The 24155-nt window shown below is 37.1% G+C and overlaps 1 protein-coding gene across 2 annotated transcripts in view; it reads right to left on the bottom strand.

The window, feature by feature from the left end:
• The window catches only part of AP3B1 (adaptor related protein complex 3 subunit beta 1), a 262084-nt gene that overhangs the window by 221633 nt on the left and 16296 nt on the right, over positions 1-24155 (bottom strand). For both annotated transcript variants that reach the window (XM_053907254.1, XM_019462933.2), the window contains exon 2: positions 1342-1417. In XM_053907254.1, coding sequence (XP_053763229.1) covers positions 1342-1417 — 76 coding nt within the window. The remainder of the gene's footprint in view (positions 1-1341; positions 1418-24155) is intronic.

Raw genomic sequence — 24155 nt, 5'->3', positions numbered from 1 at the left:
ACATGAGTAAGGGGCACTAAGGAATCTACTCCTGAAATCACTGTTGCACTATATACTAATTTGGATGTAAATTAAAATAAATAAATAAATAAATAAATAAATAAATAAATAAATAAATAAAATGTAACACTAAAAACTATAATACGTTGTTGAAAGAAATTAAAGATGACCTGAACAAGTGAAGAAACAGAATCATGATCATGGGTCATACGGCAAAATACTGTAAAAATGTTAATTCTTTCGGGGCACCTGGGTGGCTCAGTCGGTTAAGCGTCTGACTTTGACTCAGGTCATAATCTTGCAGTTCATGGGTTCGAGACCCTCATCGGACTCTGTGCTGACAGATGAAGGCCTGGAGCCTGCTTCAGATTCTGCGTCTCCCTCTCTCACTACCCCTCTCCCATTTGTGCACTATCTCCCTCTCCCAAAAATAAGTAAAAATTAAAAAAAAAAAAAGTTAATTCTCCCAAAATTGATCTACAGAGTTAATCCAATTCCAATACAGATCACAGTAGGCTTTTTTTTCATATAAAAATTAGTTTAAAATATTTGAAAATAAAATATAAATCTCTCATAACTTCCAAACAATGTAATTTTCTACCCGGAAAATCCAAACTTAGAATCTGAAGAACAGTTAGAGCTAAGAAGAGAGTTAACTGAAAAGACCAGATGCATAACAAAGAAAAGTCACTTATTTTCCTATACACCAGTAATAATTAATATTAAGAATATAATGAAGGGGACCATTCATAACGGCCACCAAGATTTAAAAATACACAAATTAATCTAACAAGGAATAAGGAATGTACAAGATTTCTAGAATAAAAACTACAAAATATAAATACAATGTTACTGAAAGACAAGGAAAGAGGGATGAAAGGAAGAAGGTTAAAATATAAATTCCATATTATCCTAATCAAATTTCAAAAATAATTTTGCTATTGATAGTAATGGAATTTGACAACCAAAAAAAAAAAAATGCTTAGAATTTTCAGGCCTTTAAATGACAAAAAAAAATCCTTTAGTTAATTAGTATCCCTCTTTGTGGGAAGTCAAAATATTGTTGTACATAATCTTATTTTGTCTTCAAAATGATTAGCTTTTCCTACCTCAGGAGAAATATCTTGATATTAGAGACAGGGAAATAAGAACTCAGAAAAAAGGAATTAAAACTCAAGTTTCTGAATTGTGACACTCCAAACTTCTTCCAAAACATTTTACACAGGCTATACTAAGCAAATATTAAAGGGAAATGGGATGTTTTAATATATTATTTAATACATACTTAAAATAATCACTACGTGTCCATTTTCCAATATTAAAATGATCTACTTTACCTACCCCAACAATCCGTTTCATAGCATCCAATTTAGCAGAATCTTTGTTGCTCTCCAACATTTGCTTTAGATCTTCATTCCTATACAAAAGAAAAGAAAAAAATCTCTATTTCAATCTTGTACATTATAAACCTATTAAAATATATCATTTCTTAAGAATTAGAAACAATAATGAGCAGGATACCTCGGTGGCTCACTTGGTTAAGTGTCTGACTCTTGATTTGGGCTCAGGTCAAGATTTCACAGTTCGTGACATCAAGCCCCTGCATCAGGCTCTGTACTGAGCATGGAACCTGCTTGAAATTCTCTCTCCTTCTTCCTCTGCCCCTCCCACACACCTGCTCTCCCTCTCTCTCCTCTCTGTCTCTCTCACTCTCACTCTCTCAAAATAAAATACGTTAGTAGGAGTACGATGTTAAAAGTGATTATGATGAGATCTCAGATGGAAATGAGCAGTTATTGGGAACTGGATGAAAGGTAATTCTTGTCTCAATTTTCTTCCAATGTCATATGAAAAGTGGAAGTTGAAAGTGATGAACTTGGATATTTAGCTAAGGAGATTTCTAAGTAAAGTATTAAAGGCACAGCATGATTTTTCCTTGATGTTTACAGTGAAATGAGAAAGATAAACTAAAGGAACTGTTAAGCAAAAAGAACTAGAATTTGAAGATTTGGAAATTTTTCAGCCTATCCATATTGTAGAGTATTAAGAATGCATCTTCAGACCTTTTTTCAAAAGTGTGGCTGGAAAATTACTTGATTAAGAGATCACAGGTACCACTCATGAATATATTCAGATGTCATAACAAAAGCCAGGAACAGAAATGGGATTATATGTCAGAGACACTGCCAGCTTGGATTAAAAGGGAGAAAAGGAACAAAATGAAGGCAGTCTGTCAGCCTTCTGGATTGTAGGACAGGACAACGTGAGGACAAAGAGAGAAGGCAGACATCTGTAAGCCAAGGAGAGAGCCCTGAGGAGAAACCAAACATGCCTATAGTCTGACGGTAGACTTCTAGCCTCTAGAACAGTAAGAATTAAATTTCTGTCAATCAAGCCACTCAGTCTGTGGTATTTTGTTATGGCAGTTGCAGCAAACTAATACAGACGTCGACAAACAATTCACTGAAGGAGACACAGAAATGCCAAAAAGTACATTTAAAGATAACCAACTTCATTAGCTATTAGAGAAAGGCAAATTAAAACCACAGCAAAATATCACTACACATGTATCAAAATGGCTCTCATCTAAAATAAAAAGAATAGTAACAACACCTAATGATAGCGATGTCACAGAGGAAATGGACCACTTATATACTGCCGGCGGGGGGTGGATTTAAAAGGGTTACACCCACTAGGCAGTTTGGCAGTTTTATAAACCCTGGAATTCTCATACAACCAAGTAATTTCACTCTTGGGTATTTATCCCTGGGAAATGGAAATTAATACACAAAACCTGCACACAAGGGGCACCTGGGTAGCTCAACTGGTTAAGCATTAAACTTCAGCTCAGGTCATGATCTTGCGGTCTGTGAGTTCAAGCCCTGCTTCCAGCTCTGTGCTGACAGCTCAGAGCCTAGAACTTGCTTCAGATCCTGTCTCTCTCTCTCTCTCTCTCTCTCTCTCTCTCTCTCTCTCTCTGTCTGTCTCACTCTGCCCCTCCCCCACTCACACTCTCTCATAAATTAATAAATGTTAAAAAAAATTTTTTTAACCTGCACAGAAGTATTCACAGCAGCTTTTATTCCTATCAGCCAAAATGGAAACAACACAGATGTCCATCAATGGATGAATATTTCAACAAACTGTGGTATATCCATAGCATGGAATACCACTCAGCAGTAACAATAAACTACTGATACACATGACAACTCTGATTAATCTCCACAGAAATATGCTGAGTGAGAAAAGTTAATTCTAAAAGGTTACATACTATATGACTCCATTTATATAACACTCTTGAAGATGGCCAACAGGCACATGAAAAGATGCTCAACGTTGCTCCTCATCAGGGAAATACAAATCAAAACCACACTCAGATATCACCTCACGCCAGTCAGAGTGGCCAAAATGAACAAATCAGGAGACTATAGATGCTGGAGAGGATGTGGAGAAACGGGAACCCTCTTGCACTGTTGGTGGGAATGCAAATTGGTGCAGCCGCTCTGGAAAGCAGTGTGGAGGTTCCTCAGAAAATTAAAAATAGACCTACCCTATGACCCAGCAATAGCACTGCTAGAAATTTACCCAAGGGATACAGGAGTACTGATGCATAGGGGCACTTGTACCCCAATGTTTATAGCAGCACTCTCAACAATAGCCAAATTATGGAAAGAGCCTAAATGTCCATCAACTGATGAATGGATAAAGAAATTGTGGTTTATATACACAATGGAGTACTACATGGCAATGAGAAAGAACGAAATATGGCCCTTTGTAGCAACGTGGATGGAACTGGAGAGTGTGATGCTAAGTGAAATAAGCCATACAGAGAAAGACAGATACCATAGGTTTTCACTCTTATGTGGATCCTGAGAAACTTAACAGAGGACCATGGGGGAGGAGAAGGGGATAAAAAAGTTAGTGAGGGAGGCAAACTATAAGAGAATCTTAAAAACTGGGAATAAACTGAGGGTTGATGGGGGATGGGAGGGAGGGGAAAGTGGGTGATGGGCAATGAGGAGGGCACCTTTTGGGATGAGCACTGGGTGTTGTATGGAAACCAATTTGACAATAAATTTCATATTTAAAAAAAATAACAAAATTAGAGAAGTGGAGAAAGATTAGTGGCTGCTGTGGGTTAAGAACAAGAAAGGGAAGGAAGGATATAAAAGGGCAACAAAAGAGATTCCTGCAGTGACGGAGCCATTATGTATCTTTACTATTATGACAACTACACAAGTCACAAAACAGAATAGATCTCTCTCTCTCTTTCTCTCTCTCTTTCACACACACACACACAAATAAATACAAGTAAAATTGGGGAATCTGGACACGAATGGTGGATTGTATCAGTGTCAACATCCTGGCTGTGATATTATACTATATAGTTTACCATTGAGGAAAACTGGGCAAAGGGTACACAGATTATCTTTGCATTATTTCTTTTAACTGCATATGGAATCCACATTTCAAAGTCTAAAGTTTAATCTTAAAAAATAGTTATAGGGGCACCTGGGTAGCTCAGTTGGTTAAGTGTCCAACCTTGGCTAAGGTCATGATCCCGTGGTTTCTGGGTTCGAGCCCCATATGAGGCCCTGTGCTGACCTCTCAGAGCCTGGAGCCTGCTTCAGATTCTGTGTCTCCCTCTCTCTCTCTCTCTGTTCTTACCCAACTCACACACTCTCTCTCTCTCAAAAATAAGTAAACATTAAAAAAATTTTTTAAAATAATAAACCAGTTACATAACAATTATGACTCTTTTGTAAGAAAAGAAACAAGCCAATCAAAAATGAAAGGTAAAAAAAAGAATGGGTGATCAAGGGGCATCCGGCTGGCTCAGCTGGTGGAGCTCTCACTCTTGGGGTTTTAAGTTTGGACCCCACATTGGGTGAAGAGAGAATTTAAAAACAAAATATTTTTAAAAACAAATGAATGGGTGAAATTATGTGAACAGACATTTCACAAAAGAACAGGAATGTCAGTAAGCCCATGAAAAAATACTTAAGATCATTAATTATCAGGTAAATGCATATTAAATGAGATATCAATACACATCCATTAGAACAGCTGAAATTAAGAGACTGACAATAACAAATGTTGTCAAGGCTCTGGAGCAATTAGAACTCTCATGTATTGCTGGTGGGAATGTAAAAAAAAAAACAAACCCACTTTGGAAAAGTTAGGCAACTCTTAAAAATTTAAGAATCATATGACCTACTCATTCCACTCCCCAGAAAGATAAAAACATATTTCCACATAATGACTTACATGAATATTCACAGCAGCTTTATTCATAATAGTAAAAAACTGGAAAAAATATAAATGTTCATCAGTTAAATGTGACTTAATGGCCAGCCACTGGAATACTACCCAGCAATGAAAACAAATTAATTACTGATACATGCAACAAGGTGGATGAATTCTCACAATCATTACTCTGAGTGAAAGAAGTCAGACACAAAACAGCATGATTTAAGTCATTTAAAATTATAGAAAAAGCAAACTAATCTGTAGAGACTGAAAGCAGAGCAGTGGTATCCTGGGGTCATGGGGTAGAGTGAGAACTGGAAAGCAGAGGAACATAAGAAAATTTTATTCTATAAGATGACAGAAATGTTCTGTATCTTCTTAACTGTGGTGGTGACTGAACAGGCGCATACATCTATCAAAACATCTAATTACAATCTTTAGGGGCACCTGGGTGGCTCAGTGGGTTAAGCGTCCGACCGACTTCACCTCAGGGCATGATCTCAAGGTCTGCAAGTTCGAGCCCCACATCAGGCTCCGTGCTGACAGCTCAGAGCCTGGACCTTGCTTCGGATTCTCTATCTCCCTCTCTCTCTGTCCCTCCCCCGCTTGCTCACTCTCTCTCTCTCTCTCTCTCTCTCTCTTTCTCAAAATAATAAACATTACAAAATTTTTTTAATTACAATCTTTATGTTAACTTATTGTATGCAAATTATATCTCCACAAAGTTGATATTAAAAACTTTCATAATGTTTTATTCACACGTGTAAATAAAATGCTGAGTTCTCCAAAGAAACCTACAAGGCATACACCTATTTGGAGAAAAATCACTGAATATTATTTTAGCACATCAAAGGAAAATCCTCTCAACTGACTCTAAGAAACTGACAGGAAACTAAGACTGTACTATTACATATTTTAACTACCTGCAATAGTTATTAGTTTATGGTTAGCAATCGTTCATACTTTTTACAATAAAGTCTGCAGAAAAAAAGAAAGCAAATTTACTCTACATGGCTCCTTCATGAAATAGTTCAAATACCAAAAAGAAAGTATCAGAAGACCTTTCATCTCATCTTGAGGCCTAAGAGTAGATCAGAAGAGCTTCCTTAACTACAAATGGAAAGCCCGACACAAAATTACTTTAGGTTTTGCATATTTTACAAATTTAAGCCTAACGTAGGCAGTAAGCACTTCACAAGAATGATTAATCAGGTGCTATTATAGGCTAAGTTGTGTCCCTTCCAAAATCCTATAAAGCCCTAACCCCAAAGAATGTGGGTATTTGGAAACAGAGCTTTTAAAGAGAAAATGAGGCCAATATGAGCGGGACTTAATCCAACACGGCTGATGTCTTTGTAAAAGCAGATTAGGACACAGACACACAAAGACCAAGGGAGGACAAGGTGAGAACACAGCAAGAAGGCGGCCATCTGCAAGCCAGAGAGAGAGGCCTCAAAACAAATCAAAGTTGCCAACACTTTGATCTTAGACTTCTAGCCTCCAGAAAGTGGGAGAAAATAAATGTCTTTTAAGCCACAGTCTGTGACATTCTGTCACTGCATTATAATATATATATATTTTTACTATATATATTCTTTCCAAAAAGAGTAGAAGCAATGAAATTTATTATGAAAAAAAAAATTATTGTTCCTTTCCAAGCAGCTCATGAAATTAAATACAATGGGTGATCATTAGTGGGATACAAAAATAATTAAATAATTAAATAATTAAAAAACAGACTTTTCTCTATTAATTACACATACACCTAGAAATATGCTAGTAGAAAAGGCAATATATAAAAACTATATCTGATGACATTCAACTACCAAATATTAAAATACTATATATATTCACCAGAGTACATTTAGAATCCCTTCTTTTTTTTTTAATGTTTACTTTCCAGAGCACAGGGGAGGGGCAGAGAGCGAGGAAGACAGAAAGTCACAAGCAGTTTCTGCACTGACAGCAGACAGCTTGATGTGGGGCTTGAATTCAGGAACCAACCGTGAGATCATGATGACCTGAGTCAAAGCTCGACACTTAACTGACTGAGCCACCCAGGCACCCCAATCCCTTCTTAAAACTTCTCACTCTTCCACACAGCAAAGGTAACTGAAAAGGGAGAAAAAATAACGGAACCCCGCATGAGGGGTTTTTTCCTTCTACTTTTTGTTAGTTTTCTATTTTATTCAACAACCATGTATATACTTTTATAAATGAAAAATCTAAACCCCTCCCGCCCCCCAAAAAAGCTTAAAAACCTTATTAGGGGTAAGAAAGCAAACAAGCTGAAGTAATTAGATAGGGAATAAATAGAATGAAAACGTGATCACATAAACATGTGCCAAATGAAAAAAGAAAATTCATTCTCCAGTGTCTGACCCCCTTATCCTTTCCCCAAGAGTTTTCCAGCATTCTCCACCAGTGTTAGAGAAGTGAGCAATGAAGAATAACAAAATGTCAATTTTTAGGACAACACAAACTCTCCAACCCTCTGAGTAATTTTATTCATGGCCTACTGGAAACTTGGTTTGTTTCTTTTAAGCTTGAGAAGCCAAAGTCCCCTTCCCAACCATTTTTAGGTAATGACCCACTCTTTCAAATCAAGAAAAAGAAAACAAGATCTCAACATTAAAGCCAAAGATTGCGCTGTTCATGTTTAACATAGTCTTCAACAACAAATGTAAGTATCTTTTGTGTTAACATGGGCAGATAGCTAATAGTTTGAGGTTCAGAGAAAAACCACCAGAAACAAAGCCACAAGCATTGTTTCCACCTGATGTAATATTCAACTTCACAAAGATGTCATGACAACTACTGAAAATCCTGATATAAATTACAGATTTCTTCTCAAATTCCTCTTTGCTTATCACCAAAACAGTAGATTTGGGAGTTACTACCATAATACCTCATTTACCCTCAAATATGTACACTTGTACCGAATCACTTTAGGTCTACCTCCTTCCTTATGTGGATTCAAATGAGGCCTATTAATATGTATCACTTACAGCATCAATCTTAGACATTAAGAAATTCTTTTTTCTAAACATTAAAAGAGTTGATTCAAATAACGCTGCATTGGCAGTATTTTCACTGACTGCTGAAAAATCAATGCTAGTTTCAAAAAAAATTTTTTTTTTATTTATCTAGTTCTTCACTGATTATTGACCTGTAGCTTTCCAGCTTAGAGAACTAGGATACCAACTTTATTTTTACATAAGTGACATCTTGTGGTGGTAAGTGGTATAACTTTTCCTTTCATGTTCCAAATACGTTTTTTATAGTTTCAAAGAAAATATGTGACTGGAATTAAAGAAAATCTTATTATTATCAGAAAGTCACTCTCAGCACCAGTAAAAAACATCAACCATAATCAAAAACCAAAATTTTACCCAGTTACATATAAGAACTTAGGAGGTAAAAGAGCTTTTACATAGTATAAATTACCTCTTTTCTAAAAAGAAAAAAAAAATCTTTAATCCAGGGGCACCCAGCTGGCTCAGCCAGAAGAGCATGCAACTCTTGATCTCAGGGTCATGAGTCTGAGCCCCATGTTGGGTGCAGAGATTACTGAAAAGATAAATAAACTTTAAAAATACATAAATAAAATTAAAAGTCTATGAGCCACAACTCATTTAAACCTTTCACTCCTTTTAAAAACAACAGAGAGGGGGAAAAATACATCTGTGTAGCATCATACAGTGTATCTGTGCTACTGAAACTGTGATCCAAGAAAATCCAGTCCAAGAACCATCACCAATCCACAAATTTTTTTTTTTAATTTTTCTTTTTTAACATTTATTTATTTTTGAGACAGAGAGAGACAGAGCATGAATAGGCGAGGGTCAGAGAGAGGGAGACACAGAATCTGAAACAGGCTCCAGGCTCTGAGCTTTCAGCACAGAGCCTGACACGGGGCTCGAACCCACGGACCATGAGATCATGACCTGAGCCGAAGTCGGCCGCTTAACCGACTGAGCCACCCAGGCACCCCCAATCCACAAATTTTTGTTACTAACGCAGGAAGAGATACATACAGAAACTGAGAGCAAGCAAAGTTAGAAAGCTGACAGAGTAATTTAACAGTATAAAGTCCTATCTTTTGAATATAAAAAAAGGGGGATTGCATTTTACATGCTTTTTTTCATTCCATTTTTCTACTAATTTACTTTCTATTGTATTTCCATACATGGACTGAAGATCCATCCATGGACTGAAAAAAAGGCCCTTCATCTTTCATCAGTTTGCAAGCACTGCAGTATACAATTACCTTCTTTTTCCTCAAAACGCTCACCAAAATTCATGTACCATAAAAAGCAACACCTGAAACAACACATTGAATTCAGGAATGTTGGACTGGAAAACATGATATAGAATAGCAATTTCCAGTTGTAGCTATGTCCTCAAAAGGACAAATTAACATTTTGAGAGGAAGGTGGGCCTTTTTCAAGCCCTGCCAAAAAAATTTTACACAGGCTCCTCTGCATGCTTTAAGAACCACTTAAATGAAAAACGCTTCTACTTTTAAGTGTTACATCGTACACGTAAATAGGTATGTAGAAAAAAAAAAAAACAGATGCAAACAATTATCAGAATGTACTTTGTTCTAGTGCTAAGCAGCTAAAGGGATTGGCCTTCATAATACATTTATGTGCAAAATATGAAAGCTTTGGAACTTTCAGTCCAGTTAGGGCTTATATTTCCCTTGGATGACGCTCAGATCACTGTACAGTTTTTGGCACAAAGTATTCACTTAATAAATACAAACATAAGTGAAAACAGAAAACTCCACTACCTAATCATCCATCTATTAACCCCCTAAAAAATTTAAGTATAAATTATCCAAGTAAATATGAACTCTTCCTCCTATATTGTTCACAAAATTAAAAAAGGAATAGTCTACAATTGCTACCTCCACTTCTTCAATCCTTGGTAATCTTTTTTTCTCTTACTCCTCCATTAAAACTTCTCTCACAAAGGTAACAAATAACTTGCTAATTTAAAAATCCATGCAAAATTCCATGAATACTTTTACATTATTCCTCTACATTTAATACAATTAACCCACTATGCCTCCATCTTAACTCCCCTTTGCCGTTAGATTCTGTACTCTATTCTCATCTGCTTCCCATTTGCATTTGTGACACACCAATCCATGGACAAAAAGGCCAAAATCCTTGCCCTTGTATAGTTTTCATTCTAATAACCAAAAGAGACAACAAACGTAGTAAGGGAGTAAATTTTAAGTCATGAGGTGATATGAGGGAAAAAACAGAGCAAAAGAGAAAAAGGAAAGGAGGAGGGAATTTTAAATAGGGTGGTCAGAGTAGGCTAAGTAAAGAGACATCTCAACAAAGATTTCCAAGTAAAGGAATTAGCCATGCAGATATTGGGGGGGGGGGGGGGGGGTGGAGGGGAGGGGAGGCAGCAAGGAGGACAAGCCCTGTAGGCAAAAGAGACAATTAAAGGTACATAACATTAAAGGCTTTGGTGTTTAAATGAAAAAGGGGAACCACTGAAGCGCTTTGAATAAGTCATGGTCTAATATATGTAACAGAATCATCCTGGCTGTTACGTTTACAATATACTGCTGGGACTTCCAGATCTGCCCATGGTTCTGTAAGAAACTAAATCTGCCACAAGAAAATAACTATAAAGGCTGGAAGAAATAATTAACTTTCTGAAAGCACCGGAGATCAACTAACGCAGGCAGGACTTAAAGGGGCCAAAATCCTGGAGAGAAGAGAAGTACACAAAGGGAGCTCTTATTCAAACCAGTTTTTTTCCCTGAGTATATTTCCCAAACTGCCATTTGGGAGACTAGAATCCAATAAGAAATGACAGTTTTAACAGACTGAGGAGACAAATGTTGAAGTCCGTACCTAATAAAGGGACTGGAACTTGAAGAGCAGAATCCCAGAGGAGAGAACCAGTGAAAAGGTACAAAAATCTCTTAAGGTACTTAGCTATATTTTCACAGGACAAGATTCCAGGAAATCCAGCAAAAAACAGCAGTTCAGAGGTTAAATACCTGCGTATGGATTCAGCAACTACAAGGTGCTATGAAGAGAAGCTGAATTCAAGTCTCTCCCAAGTACAAAGACCTTGGTAAACATCCCAGCATTTCAATTAAGATCACAGAAGGGCCACAAAAGAAGAGTTAAGGATATACCTTAGTAGTATAAGAAAATTGTGGGGCATCCCAACCGAGTGGAGGCTGGAGGTGTGGGTAGAGAAAGAATTCACCCAAGGCAGAACAAAGGAGATAGAAGTTTAATGAATACATTGCCAGAGAGCAGCAAGCAGGACAGACAGCACAGAAGAGACTGTCTGCCACAAAGTACTGGTGAGAGGTCAAATTATAGGCCAGAGTGAGGAGGTATGGGAAAGAATTGAATTTTCCCTATTTTGGTAACTGTGCCTGGTTGTAAGTAATCCACTGGTTATTTAGGGTCTATTGGTTATTTATGCTATTTCAAGATGGGTCACTTAATGAGCTAACATGCAGCTCACTGGTCACTACGGACCTTTACCTTGCTCCATTGATCAAGTCTGTTGCCTACAAGCAGCCGCTACAAAAAAGTGAAATAGACAAGACCTTAAAAAGCTTAAAACTGATCTTACACAAGATCAAAGTGATAGTACTCTATCTGCCTGTCACCCTCTTTGGATGAAGATATCATCTAGAACTTTATCCGTGTTTTTATTCTAAATATCAAGTATATGACTCAAAATTTATGAGACCTGCTAAAAACAGGAACAAATAACAAAAAAATTTTTTTAAAGAAAATAGAATACAAAACAGATCCGTGGATAATTCCAATACTATAGTTATCAGATAGAGAAAATAACTACAATTAACACAGTCAGGAAAATAACAGGAAAAAAATGGACCAAATAGATGGAATGATAGAGAATGTCAATAGTAGAATGTATAAAAGATAATCAGATGGACATTCAGAATTGAAAAATACAATATATGAAATTAAGAACTCACTAGGCTGGTTTAACAGCAGACTATTAATACAGAAGACTGGATTATTGAACTTGAAGGCAGCTCAAGAGAAAAATATACATTTAAAGCACTAAGAACTAAAAGAATAAAAACCATAGAACAGACCATCAGAGACATGTGGGACATAGTCAAAATATCCAACATACCTCTTAAGAGTCACCAAAAAGATGGGGCGCCTGGGTGGTTCAGTCAGCTGAGCGACTGACTTCGGCTCAGGTCATGATCTCACAGTTTGTGAGTTTGAGCCCCGCATCGGACTCTGTACTGACAGCTCAGAGCCTGGAGCCTGCTTCTGACTCTGTGTCTCCCTTTCTCTCTGTCACTCCCCCACTCATGTTCCGTCTCTCTCTGTCTCAGAAATAAATAAACATTAAAAAAAAAAAGAAGAGTCACCAAAAAGAGAAAGAGAGAGAAAGGAACAAAAGCAATATTTCAAGTGACAATGGCTAAGAATTTTTGCAAACTGATGAAAGACATAAACCCACATATTTAAAAACCTGATGAAACAGAAAAATAACATAAAACTACACTAAACATAGCATGGCCAAGCTGATGAAAATCAAAGACATTGAGAAAAATCTTAAAAGTATGCAGAGAAAAAAGACATTTCCTTAAGGAAAAGGACAGCATATCCTTTCGGTAAAGGACCAAATGATAAACTTTTTCTTAATTTGTTTTTTTTAAGAGCTTGTTTTATGTATGTACCTATGTATGTATGCATGTATGTATTTAGAGAGGTTACAGTTGAAAGACAGCAGCATGGGGGTTGGGGGGCAAAGGGAGAGAAACAGAATCTTAAGCAGGCTCCACACCCAGAGTGAGCCCAACACTCTGGCTCACAGTAAGGCTCACAGTAAGGCTCACAGTAAGATTATGACCTGAGCCCAAATAGAGAGTCGGACCTTTAATGGACTAAGTCACCAGATGCCCCTTTTTCTTTTTAAGTAAATTCTACACCACACGTGGGGCTCAAACTCACAACCCCAAGATCGAGAGTTGCATACTCTACCAAATGATTCAGCCAGGAACCCCCAGACAATAAATATTTTAAGCATTACAGGCCACATCGTCTCTACCATTCTACCATTATACAGTAAAAGCAGTTATAGACAATACATACATAAATGGGCATGGCTAGGTTCTCACAAAACTTTATTTTTTATTAACAGGCAGAAATAGTGTGCCTGTTTATACATCTTTGCATATATATGTATATATACATGTTATATATGGTATTATAACCCCTGACTTAAAAGGACCAACAATAATACCAATAGCCAGCTTTTCAACAGACATTATAGAGGGCAGAACACAATGGAATAACATCTTTAAAGGGGTGAAAGGGGGAAAAAAAAAAAGGCCAAAATACAATTCTATACCCACCGAAAATATCTTTCAAAACTGAAGGTGAAATAAAGTGGTTTTCAAACAAGTAAAAGCTGAGGATCTGCTACCAGAACATAAAAGGGCATCATTTCAAAAGGAAGACAAATCTAAATTTATACCCAATTTATATGTATTCTAAATTTATAGTTTCCATCTATAAAGCAAAAGCTGACAGAACTAATAGAAGAAAAATACATATCCACACTCATGACTGGCAATTTTAACACACCTCTCAGTAAGTGACAGGACAGACAAAAACTTTACTAAAGATGTCAAAAACCTAAACACCACAACCAACTTAGCCTGACAGGAACAGAACACAATAGAGAATAACTGCAGAATAAGCATTCTTTTCAAGCGCATATAGAATATTTACTAAAATAGACTATATGCTGGATATCAACAAATTTTTAAAAGTCTACAATCATACAGAGTATGGGGTACAGACTAACAAGAATTCAATAACAGAAAAATAACTAGAAAAGGTCCAGATGTTTGGAAGAAATAAGAAACACACTTTGACCTACAGGCCAAAGAAAATGAAATCATTAGGTAAATTAGAAAAAAATTCAAGTGAGTAATGATACTGCAACATTTAACAATTCATGAGATGCAGCTAAAGTAGTATTTAGAAGTAAACTTACATTTCTGAACGCAACATAAAAGAAGAAAGATTACAAATCAAAATCTAAGTTTCCAGAGTGCCTGGGTGGCTCAGTGTGTTAAGCATCTTACTCTTGATTTCAGCTCAGGTCATGATCTCACCATTAGTGAGACCAGCCCTGTCAGGCTCCGTGCTGGTCATGGAGTCTGCTGGGAACTCTCTCTCTCTCTCTCTCTCTCTCTTCCTCTGAACCTGTGCTTACTCGCTCTCTCTCTCTCTCTCTCTCTCAATTAAATAATTAAAAATAAATTTAAAAAATGTAAGTTTCTTTCTCGATAAGAAAAAGTATAGCAAACTAAACTCAAAGAACAAGTAAGAAAATAAAGGATAAGAGAAGAATTCAATATAATAGAAAGTAAACTACAACAGAGAAAAATCAACAAAAAACTTAAAGTTAGTATCTATTTCAAATAGGTTGTATGAAAGCTTCAAGAGATCATTGTGAAGCACCCATCACTGGGCCTCACAAGATCATTTATTCAATATCCACATGTGCCAGGAATAGTTCAAAATACTGGGAACCCTGACCTCTTGGGACTTACATTTTAAGTGAGAATGCAGGGTGGGTGGGAGTAAGGGGAATGACAGAAATGACAGAAGAAGGAAAGAAGAAGGAATGAGGGAAGAAGGAAGGAAAACAAAGAAAGACCAGGGTAGTACTGAAAAAATTAAAATAGGGTACTGTAATAAAGTAAGACTGGGTGATCACAAAAGACTTCCATGGGTAAGTGATGATTTAAGCTGAGGTCTCAAATGATGAGAAGGAGCTAACCAGAGGAATTCTGCAAAGATAATATGGCAGGAATGAACTTGACATATGAGGACTCAATGTAAGGTCTATAAAGGATCTATAAATGAAGGCTGTTTTTTTTTCTCAAGCACTAAACTCCCCACAGACCCACAAAAGGTATACAATACATGTTAGTTCAAAGGATAAATGAATACAGGCCGTATACTAAACACGTTTCTTAGAGGGAAACAGAAAAAACTCCAAACTTTCACTGGAATCTCAAAACAGTCCATGACCCTAATAAAGGTTAAAAACTACGATTACATCTTCCAAGTAAACATCCCATGCATAGGGGCACCTGGGTATCTCAGTGGGCAAAGCATCTGACTTCGGCTCAGGTCATGATCTTGCAGTTTGTGGGTTTGAGCCCTGCGTCAGGCTCTGTGCTGACAGCTGACAGCCTAGAGCCTGCTTTGCATTCTGTGTCTCCCTCTCTCTCTGCCCCTCCCCAGCTCATGCTCTGTCTCTCTCAAAAATAAATAAACCTTAAAAAATTTTTTTAAACATCCCATGCATGTAAGTTTTAAAAACCATGACACCATACATTTACTACCATGTTTGTCAAACTTTTTATCAATGTCCTCAGGTACTTGTTTTCTTAGCAGGCAGCAGAAAGCAAGTTCTCCTTTTCCTCAGGGTATTAGGAATGTCTTCATGCAGAAGGATGAAACTAGACCACTTTCTCACACCATTCACAAAAATAAACTCAAAATGGATAAAGGACCTGAATGTGAGACAGGAAACCATCAAAACCCTAGAGGAGAAAGCAGGAAAAGACCTCTCTGACCTCAGCCGTAGCAATTTCTTACTTGACACATCCCCAAAGGCAAGGGAATTAAAAGCAAAAATGAACTACTGGGACCTTATGAAGATAAAAAGCTTCTGCACTGCAAAGGAAACAATCAAAAACAGTAAGAGGCAACCAACGGAATGGGAAAAGATATTTGCAAATGACATATCAGACAAAGGACTGGTATCCAAAATCTATGGACTCACCAAAACTCCACACCCGAAAAACAAATAATCCAGTGAAGAAATGGGCAGAAAACATGAATAGACACTTCTCTAAAGAAGATATCTAAATGGCCAACAGGCACATGAAATGATGCTCAATGTCACTCTTCATCAGGGAAATACAAATCAAAACCACATTCAGATATCACCTCACGCCAGTCAGAGTGGCCAAAATGAACAAATATATAGATGCTGGTGAGGGTGTGGAGAAATAGGAACCCTCTTGCACTGTTGGTGGGAATGCAAACTGGGACAGCCGCTCTGGAAAACAGTATGGAGGTTCCCCCCAAAATTAAAAACAGATCTACTCTATGACCCAGCAATAGCACTGCTAGGAATTTATCCAAGGGATACACGAGTGCTGATCCATAGGGGCACTTGTACCCCAATGTTTATAGCAGCACTCTCAACAATAGTCAAATTATGGAGAGAGCCTAAATGTCCATCAACTGATGAATGGATAAAGAAGTTGTGGTTTATATATACAGTGGAATACTATGTAGCAATGAGAAAGAATGAAGTATGGCCTTTTGTAGCAACGGGGATGGGACTGGAGAGTGTTATGCTAAGTGAAATAAGTCATACAGAGAAAGACAGATACCATATGGTTTCACTCTTACGTGGATCCTGAGAAACTTAACAGAATACCATGGGGGAGGGAAAGAAAAAAAAAAAAGAGGTTAGAGAGGGAGGGAGCCAAAACATAAGAGACTCTTAAAAACGGAACAAAATGAGGGTTGTTGGGGGTGGGAGGGAGAGGTGGGTGGGTGACGGGTACTGAGGAGGGCACCTGTTGGGATGAGCACTGGGTGTTGTATGGAAATCAATTTGACAATACATTTCATATTTAAAAAAATAAGAATAATAATAAAAAAATAAAAATAAATAAAAAATAAAATGTGAGGACTCATCCTTAAAGTTTTAAAATCTCAAGGGAACCTGAATGGCTCAGTTAGTTAAGCATCTGACTCTTGGTTTGGGCTCAGGCCATGATCTCGGGTTTTGTGAGTTTGAGCCCCGCAATCAGGCTCTGCACTGGCATCAAAAAGCCAGATTAGGACTGATTCATTCTCTCTCTCTCTCTCTCTCTCTCTCTCTCTCTCTCTTCCACCAGTGCTATCTCTGTCCCTCTCAAAATAAATAAACATTTTTAAAAAATAAAAATAAGAAAATCTCACAGAGCATTGAGCTAGTTGAGTTTATATGTGCTGAGACAAAAAATCGGTTGGCACTGGGAAAAGTTCCGTTTCACTGTAAACCAAAAATGCCACTTTCTATAAAAGATTGGGGTGGGGGGAAGATTGGGGGAGTCTCAGAAGCGAGAAAAGAAAAAATAAACACAGAAGGTTTTAAAACTTTTACACTTAAAAAGATGCCATAAACTAAGTCCAAAAAATGAGTAATTTTCTTAAAATATGAAGAACCCTTAACTAATCAGTAAGAGTTGATCCAACAGGGAAATGGATAAAAGACATTTAAAAGTATTTACTGAAAGAATAAACCAATAAATATGAGGAAAAAGACTCACTGTACTCACAATTATGAAGACTCCGTGTAATAACATTTTGCCCCTATAAGATTGGCAAATATTATGAAATTGGATGGTACCCAGTATTGGCAAAAGTGCAAGGGAAACAGACTTTACTGTTGGTGGAGGGATAAAACTGGTGCAACCCATCTGGAAGGTAATTCAGCAATATCTATCATAATTTAAAATGTGGTAACCTTTGACCTACAACTCTATTTCTAGGTATTTTTACTACAAATAGATAAATTCTCATACCTATGCAAAAAATTCTGTTACAGTATTGCTTATACTCAATAAAAAGTGAAATCAATCAAATGCTCTTCAAAATAACTAATTAAATAAAAAGGAATACTAGGAAATACTACACAGTGGTTAAAAACTCTGAAATAGTCTCAGATGCCTCCAAGATGGAGGAAAGGCCTCCAAGATGTATTAAAGGAAAAGCAAGATACATTAGAGAACAGTATATATATTATCATTTGGCTTAAAAAAATTTTCTGGAAGGATACCTAAGAACTTTTTCATTGTGGTTATCTCTGGGGGTATAGGAATGAGAGCTATGTATTTTCTACATTACTGACTACCTTGCCATTAACATGCCTTGCATTTATAACATAATTAATTCATTTTAGCTACCTGATAATGGTATTGTTTTCTAGAACCTATAACACCATCTTATTTTAGTATCACAAACTCTCTGTGAAGCATGTGTGGCTTTATTATTCCCATTTGATAAATAAACTGAAGCTCAAAAATGTAAGGACAACATACAAGCAGAAAATTATACACACATAAGAAATTCTAAACTCACACAACTTTTAACTGTACTACCACAGAACCAGGGAATGGCAAAGCAAGCAATTAATCTTGAGTCTTGTTTTGAAATTCAACATTCTTCCCTTTTACCACCACACTGCTGTCAACTTGTTATAATTCAAGAATTATAAAGTAATATCCCATACATATAAAATCCATAACCTACAATACCATAGTACTTCCTCTCTGATCTACAATCTACCACAACAAAATTGTATACTTTTTCTCTTAAATTCACAATTTTTATGAAAAGAAAACTGACCATGGAACCATAATAAACACTCATTCTAATTATTCTCACTAGAAGTCTAAAACATCTGTGATACACTTCCGTATAAGTCAAAATAAATTTTATTTTCACTGACATTACTTTGACTGTATTTGGTTAACTTTATTTCATGTAGATTCATCAGCTCAAAATTAATTAGTATTACAGAATAGCGTATTCCATCCAAACAATTCATCTTTGTTGGCTCTCATGCCTCACTGCTACTGGCATGCCACCACAATGACGGGCATGGTGCCACAGTAACAGATGGGCACAAACACAGATATGCCAAAGAGTCTGTATGTGCATCAAGTTTGGGTATTAGTATTAGATTTTCCTCCAAGAAATTCATAAACTATAGTAGAATAAATATAAGTGTTCTACAACTGTGTTAATAAGATATGCCAACCCAAAGCTAGATTAATTTTTAAATTCTTAAACAAAAAAAAAACCCCACACACACAATTTTCCAAGGCCACAGAAGGCAAGTTTTCCATCTGATGAGCTTGGATCAGCCTTCTGTGTAGGGAATTGAGGAAACCAATATGCAATCTCCACCTTAGATAAGCTTTGTCCCTGAAGCACTTAAAAATCTCAGTAAAAAATTGTTTTTAAAAGTCACATGGCAGAGTTACAAGATGTAAAAGTTGCAGACATCTATTATATGATAGTGTGAATATACTTAACACTACTAAACTGTACACTTAAAAGTGGTTCAGGGGCCCCTGGGTGGCTCAGTCAGTTGAACGTCTGACTTCGGCTCAGGTTGTGATCTCACGGTTCGTGGGTTCGAGCCCCGCGTTGGGCTCTGTGCTGACAGCTCAGAGCCTGGAGCTTGCTTCAGATTCTGTGTCTCCCTCTCTCTCTGCCCCTGCCTCTCTGCTCTGTCTCTCTCTGCCTCTCAAAAATAATAAAAGAAATGTAAAAAAAAAAAAAAAAAAAAAAAAAAAAGTGGTTCAGATGATAGGGCGCCTGGGTGGCTCAGTTGGTTAAGGGGCCAACTTCAGCTCAGGTCATGATCTCACAGTCTGTGGGTTTGAGCACTGTATCAGACTCGGTGCTGACAGCTGACAGCCTGGAGCTGCTTCAGATTCTGTCTCCCTCTCTCTCTCTCTGCCCCTCCCCCGCTCACGCGCTCGCTTTCTTTCTCTCTCTCTCAAAAATGAATAAACATTAAAAAAAAAATTTTAAGTGGTTAAGATGTAAATTTAATGTTATGTATTTTTTACAATTTTTTTTAAAAATCATGTTTCCTGATGAAGGCCATGTAAGCCTTGAAACAGAAAAAAAGGGGGCACCTGAGTGGCTCAGTCGGTTAAGCATCTGACTTCCACTCAGGTCATGATCTCGCTGTCTGTGAGTTCGAGCCGTGCACCCAGCTCTATGCTGACAGCTCAGAACCTAGAGCCTGCTTCAGATTCTGTGCTCCAGCTCGCGCTCTCTCTCTCTCTCTCTCTCTCTGCCCCTCCCCTGCTTGTGCTCTGTTTCTCTCTCTTAAAAGTAAACATTAAAAAAAAAACAAAACAAAAAAAGGTCCTACAAATTCCTATTTGACAGGAATAGAATCTAAAAGTGCAAATCACCGAAATTAACATGATTAAATTTTGCCATCTTTTGAAGAGATTATCATCTATAACTGTCATTTTCAAAAAATTAACTTATTTCCACATGTTAATTTAAAAATTTTTGAAATATAAAACATACTACTGACCAAATTACATTGAATATTTTTATAATTTTTTACTACATTAATGAAGTTTTAAAATACTAAGAATGCTAAAGAAAGTAAGAAAAAATCATTTGTGGTCATTATCATCCAAAATCATTTGTTAAGAAATGTGCAAGTTACCAATATATACGACACTGTGTGTGTGTGTGTGTGTGTGTGTGTATAAACAAAAACTATCTCTGACTTCCAAGTGAGTAACCACATTTTCTCTTTAAAGAACTGTTCAAGTATCTAATCACCTTGAGAAAACCAATCTGTTATTTTCTAATTATTGATATCATTAGATAACCAGAAACTATAAAAACTATGTGTTTTTAAATTTACTTTTAATTAACCCTAGAATTTCTACAACATGTACTATTAAATAAGAGTCATCTATTTTGATTTTATTAAAGTACATAAAGTGTTTGTAAAAATTCTTATTACTGCTCCCAAAGGTTCTGAGTTCATATATTCAGAAGTGTCCCATACTTCTGGATTTCTAGAATTAGGTAAAATTTCAACAAAAATTCATTTTCAGCATGCCAAATAAAAATATAACAGAAATTACTCTGTTGTCACTATTATTTTATAAATGAATGTAGGAAGGGTCCTTGCATTCCTTTGATTACTAGTGTAGCCATTTATATTCCTTTAGTAATCTAATTGTTCACACTATTTGGTGCTAACGTTCTTTAGGGGCTATGTTTTCCTTTTTTTCTCATTCCCAAATATTTCGGGGCCAATGTTACATTAACCTTTCCAATAACCACAAACATATCTCAAGAGCAGATTTTTGACAGAATTTGATTCAATCTAATGAAAAGTGCATTTAGTCATAGACAAAATAAATGTATTGCTCTCATGCCATCAAAACATTCTCAAACACCTATCAACAGTTTAATTCAACGTCACCAATGAAAATGTCCTTTCACCTCCCCAAATGTCCTCTCAAGCCTTCCTCATTTCAGTCAACAGTCCCCAAATTCTTCTAGTTAAAACCTGAACCTCGTGATTCCTTCCTCCCCTCAACCAAACCCTGTGAGTAAGACCTATAAATTCCCCCCTTTCTCAATGTGCTCACAATTTACTTCCTCTTCAAACCCACTTACACCAACAAATTCCAAACTATTATCAAATTACTCTTAGACATTTCTAACTGTCTCCATTTTGGTCCCTCTGTCTCCAGTTTCTTTTCTCCAATCTATTCTCCACACAATTCCAGATTAATCTTCCCAAAACACCACTGCAGTAATCACTTGTAATCATCAACTCCTATTCTGAGAAAGGAAGTTAAATTCCAATTTTCTTCAAACTCTAGCAACTACTTCTCAAATCTCATTTTCCACTGCTCCTTTCCAGGAACTCGGCTCTTTATCCACACTGGTTCACTCACTGTTGCCAGAAAAAAAGGCACAATATTTTACCTTTGTTCTTGGCATATATCCTCCTAAGAATACTCTTCATCCTCTTCATCTTTAAACTCAGGGCTGTGAATTAGAGCCCTACATTGGGTGTGGAAATTAAGTTAAAAATAAAATATTGAAAAAAAAAAAAAAGAACACTCTTCGTCGTTCCTTCCTTGTGTATATGCCCAAATCAAAGTGCTCTCCAGCAGCTCCAGCCTTCACTGACCATTGTCCCCTTTAATATCCTGTAGTTATTCCATTTGACACTAGCAAGTACCAACTTTTTTTCTTAGTGTTAGCATTCTGAAACCTCAACTAGAAATTTTCTAAGGCCCTCTTATCTCTGGTTTTATGAAATATGTGAATGCAGTATTTTCATCAATAAAATTTAACATATTAAAGCATCAGTTTAAATGAGAACACCGTTATGCAAATAAGTTATTTGCCACATGTTGTAATGATCCTGTTTTGAATTTGTTTCAATATCAGCATTTGAAACATGTCAATACATAAGGGGAAGGAAAGGAGTATAAACGAGTCAATACATTTTTAAAGGATATTTTATGATTTAGCAGACATTGCACCTTAATGTAAGTCACTAATAAAACTGTGTCCTTGGCGGGGGGGGGGGGGGGGGGGGGGACATAAAAAATGTTTTGCAGGGGCGCCTGGGTGGCTCAGTCGGTTAAGCGTCCGACTTCAGCTCAGGTCACGATCTCGCGGTCTGTGAGTTCGAGCCCCGCGTCGGGCTCTGGGCTGATGGCTCAGAGCCTGGAGTCTGCTTCCCATTCTGTGTCTCCCTCTCTCTCTCTGCCCCGCCCCGTTCATGCTCTCTCTCTGTCTCAAAAATAAATAAATGTTAAAAAAGAAAAATTTAAAAAAAAAATGTTTTGCAAACTGATACCTGGATACATGACCAACAGAAAACTGTTTTCAAAGAACAAAGGTACAGGTCCTAAAGTTCCAAAACCAAGGAAGTATGAGGGAATAGCACCCATGAACTCAGATAACATGGGAACTATTTCTCTATTTTGAAAACAAAGATACCCTATAGACAGTTACACATATTGGACCATAAGAGAACTTAGAAAAACGGAGACATAGGGGCACCGGGATGGCTCAGTCAGTTGGGCATCCAACTTGAGCTCAGGTCATGATCTCACAGTTTATGAGTTTGAGCTCCCCACCAGGCTCTGCACTGGGAGTTCAGAGCCTGCTTGGGATTCTCTTTCCTCTCTCTCTCTTTCTCTCTCTCTCTGCCCCTCCCCCACTTGTGCACACTCTCTCCCTCTCTCTCTCACTCTCTCTCTCTCAAAATAAATAAACTTTAAAAAAAATGAAGCAATAGTACAAGTATGTAGGCATGGAGTCCTGTAAAAATTGAAGATGGGATCCAAAACAAGTGAAAGTATGAGTATATGGGTAAGAAAGTAAGAGGATACAAAATTAGATGGGGTGAAAAGGCCATCCATACCCATGGAACACAAGAGTCTTATATGCATTTAGTGCCAATAATCAAGCCAAAAGAGGCCTGGGTTAAGGAGGACCTGGAGATCTCTGCAGCGTGGGGTGTAAGGAAGGAAAAAACAAGGCTCAAAGTCCAGAGACAATGGGTGGTTTTGAACAGAAAGAATTTAGACTTGATTGTCACCAAGGTTTAGCAGGCAGGACAGAAGACGGGACTAGTATGTTACTATGAAGACTGGGAGACTTATGAAATCTTGAGATATATGGGGTGGATGCCAGAAAGCCATAGAAAATAAAAGTAATATAAAAATATAAGGTGTTACTACTGTTATTATTACTATTATAATGCTGGTTTGTGTCTCCTAACTCAAGAACAGAGGCTAAACAGTGAAGCCACTCAATAAATGTTTGGCAATTATGGTGATGGTGGTATGGTGTAGAAGCAATGAATGACAAAAGTAACTGTTAACTCTCCCACAATTACTTAGGTGTATTTACTTATGTATTGACCTGGTCCCCAACTTGAATTTAAGGGGGATAGTCAATTATTCATAATATGGAGCAACACTTTAAAATTTTATATGGGGATAGGAATGCAAGCTGGTGCAGCCACTCTGGAAAAAAGTATGGAGGTTCCTCAAAAAACTAAAAATAGAACTACCCTACGACCCAGCAATTGCACTACTAGGCATTTATCCAAGGCATTCCGGTGTGCTGTTTCGAAGGGACACATGCACCCCCATGTTTATAGCAGCAGTATCAACAACAGCCAAAGTATGGAAAGAGCCCAAATGTCCATCGATGGATGAATGGATAAAGAAGATGTAGTATATATATATA

Source organism: Panthera pardus, unplaced genomic scaffold (assembly GCF_024362965.1).
Source record: "Panthera pardus isolate Hobbes unplaced genomic scaffold, ASM2436296v1 HiC_scaffold_2, whole genome shotgun sequence".
NCBI classification, from domain to species: domain Eukaryota; kingdom Metazoa; phylum Chordata; class Mammalia; order Carnivora; family Felidae; genus Panthera; species Panthera pardus.
The sequence above is the reverse complement of the archived record's forward strand: the minus strand, read 5'-3'. Positions and strand labels throughout refer to the sequence as shown.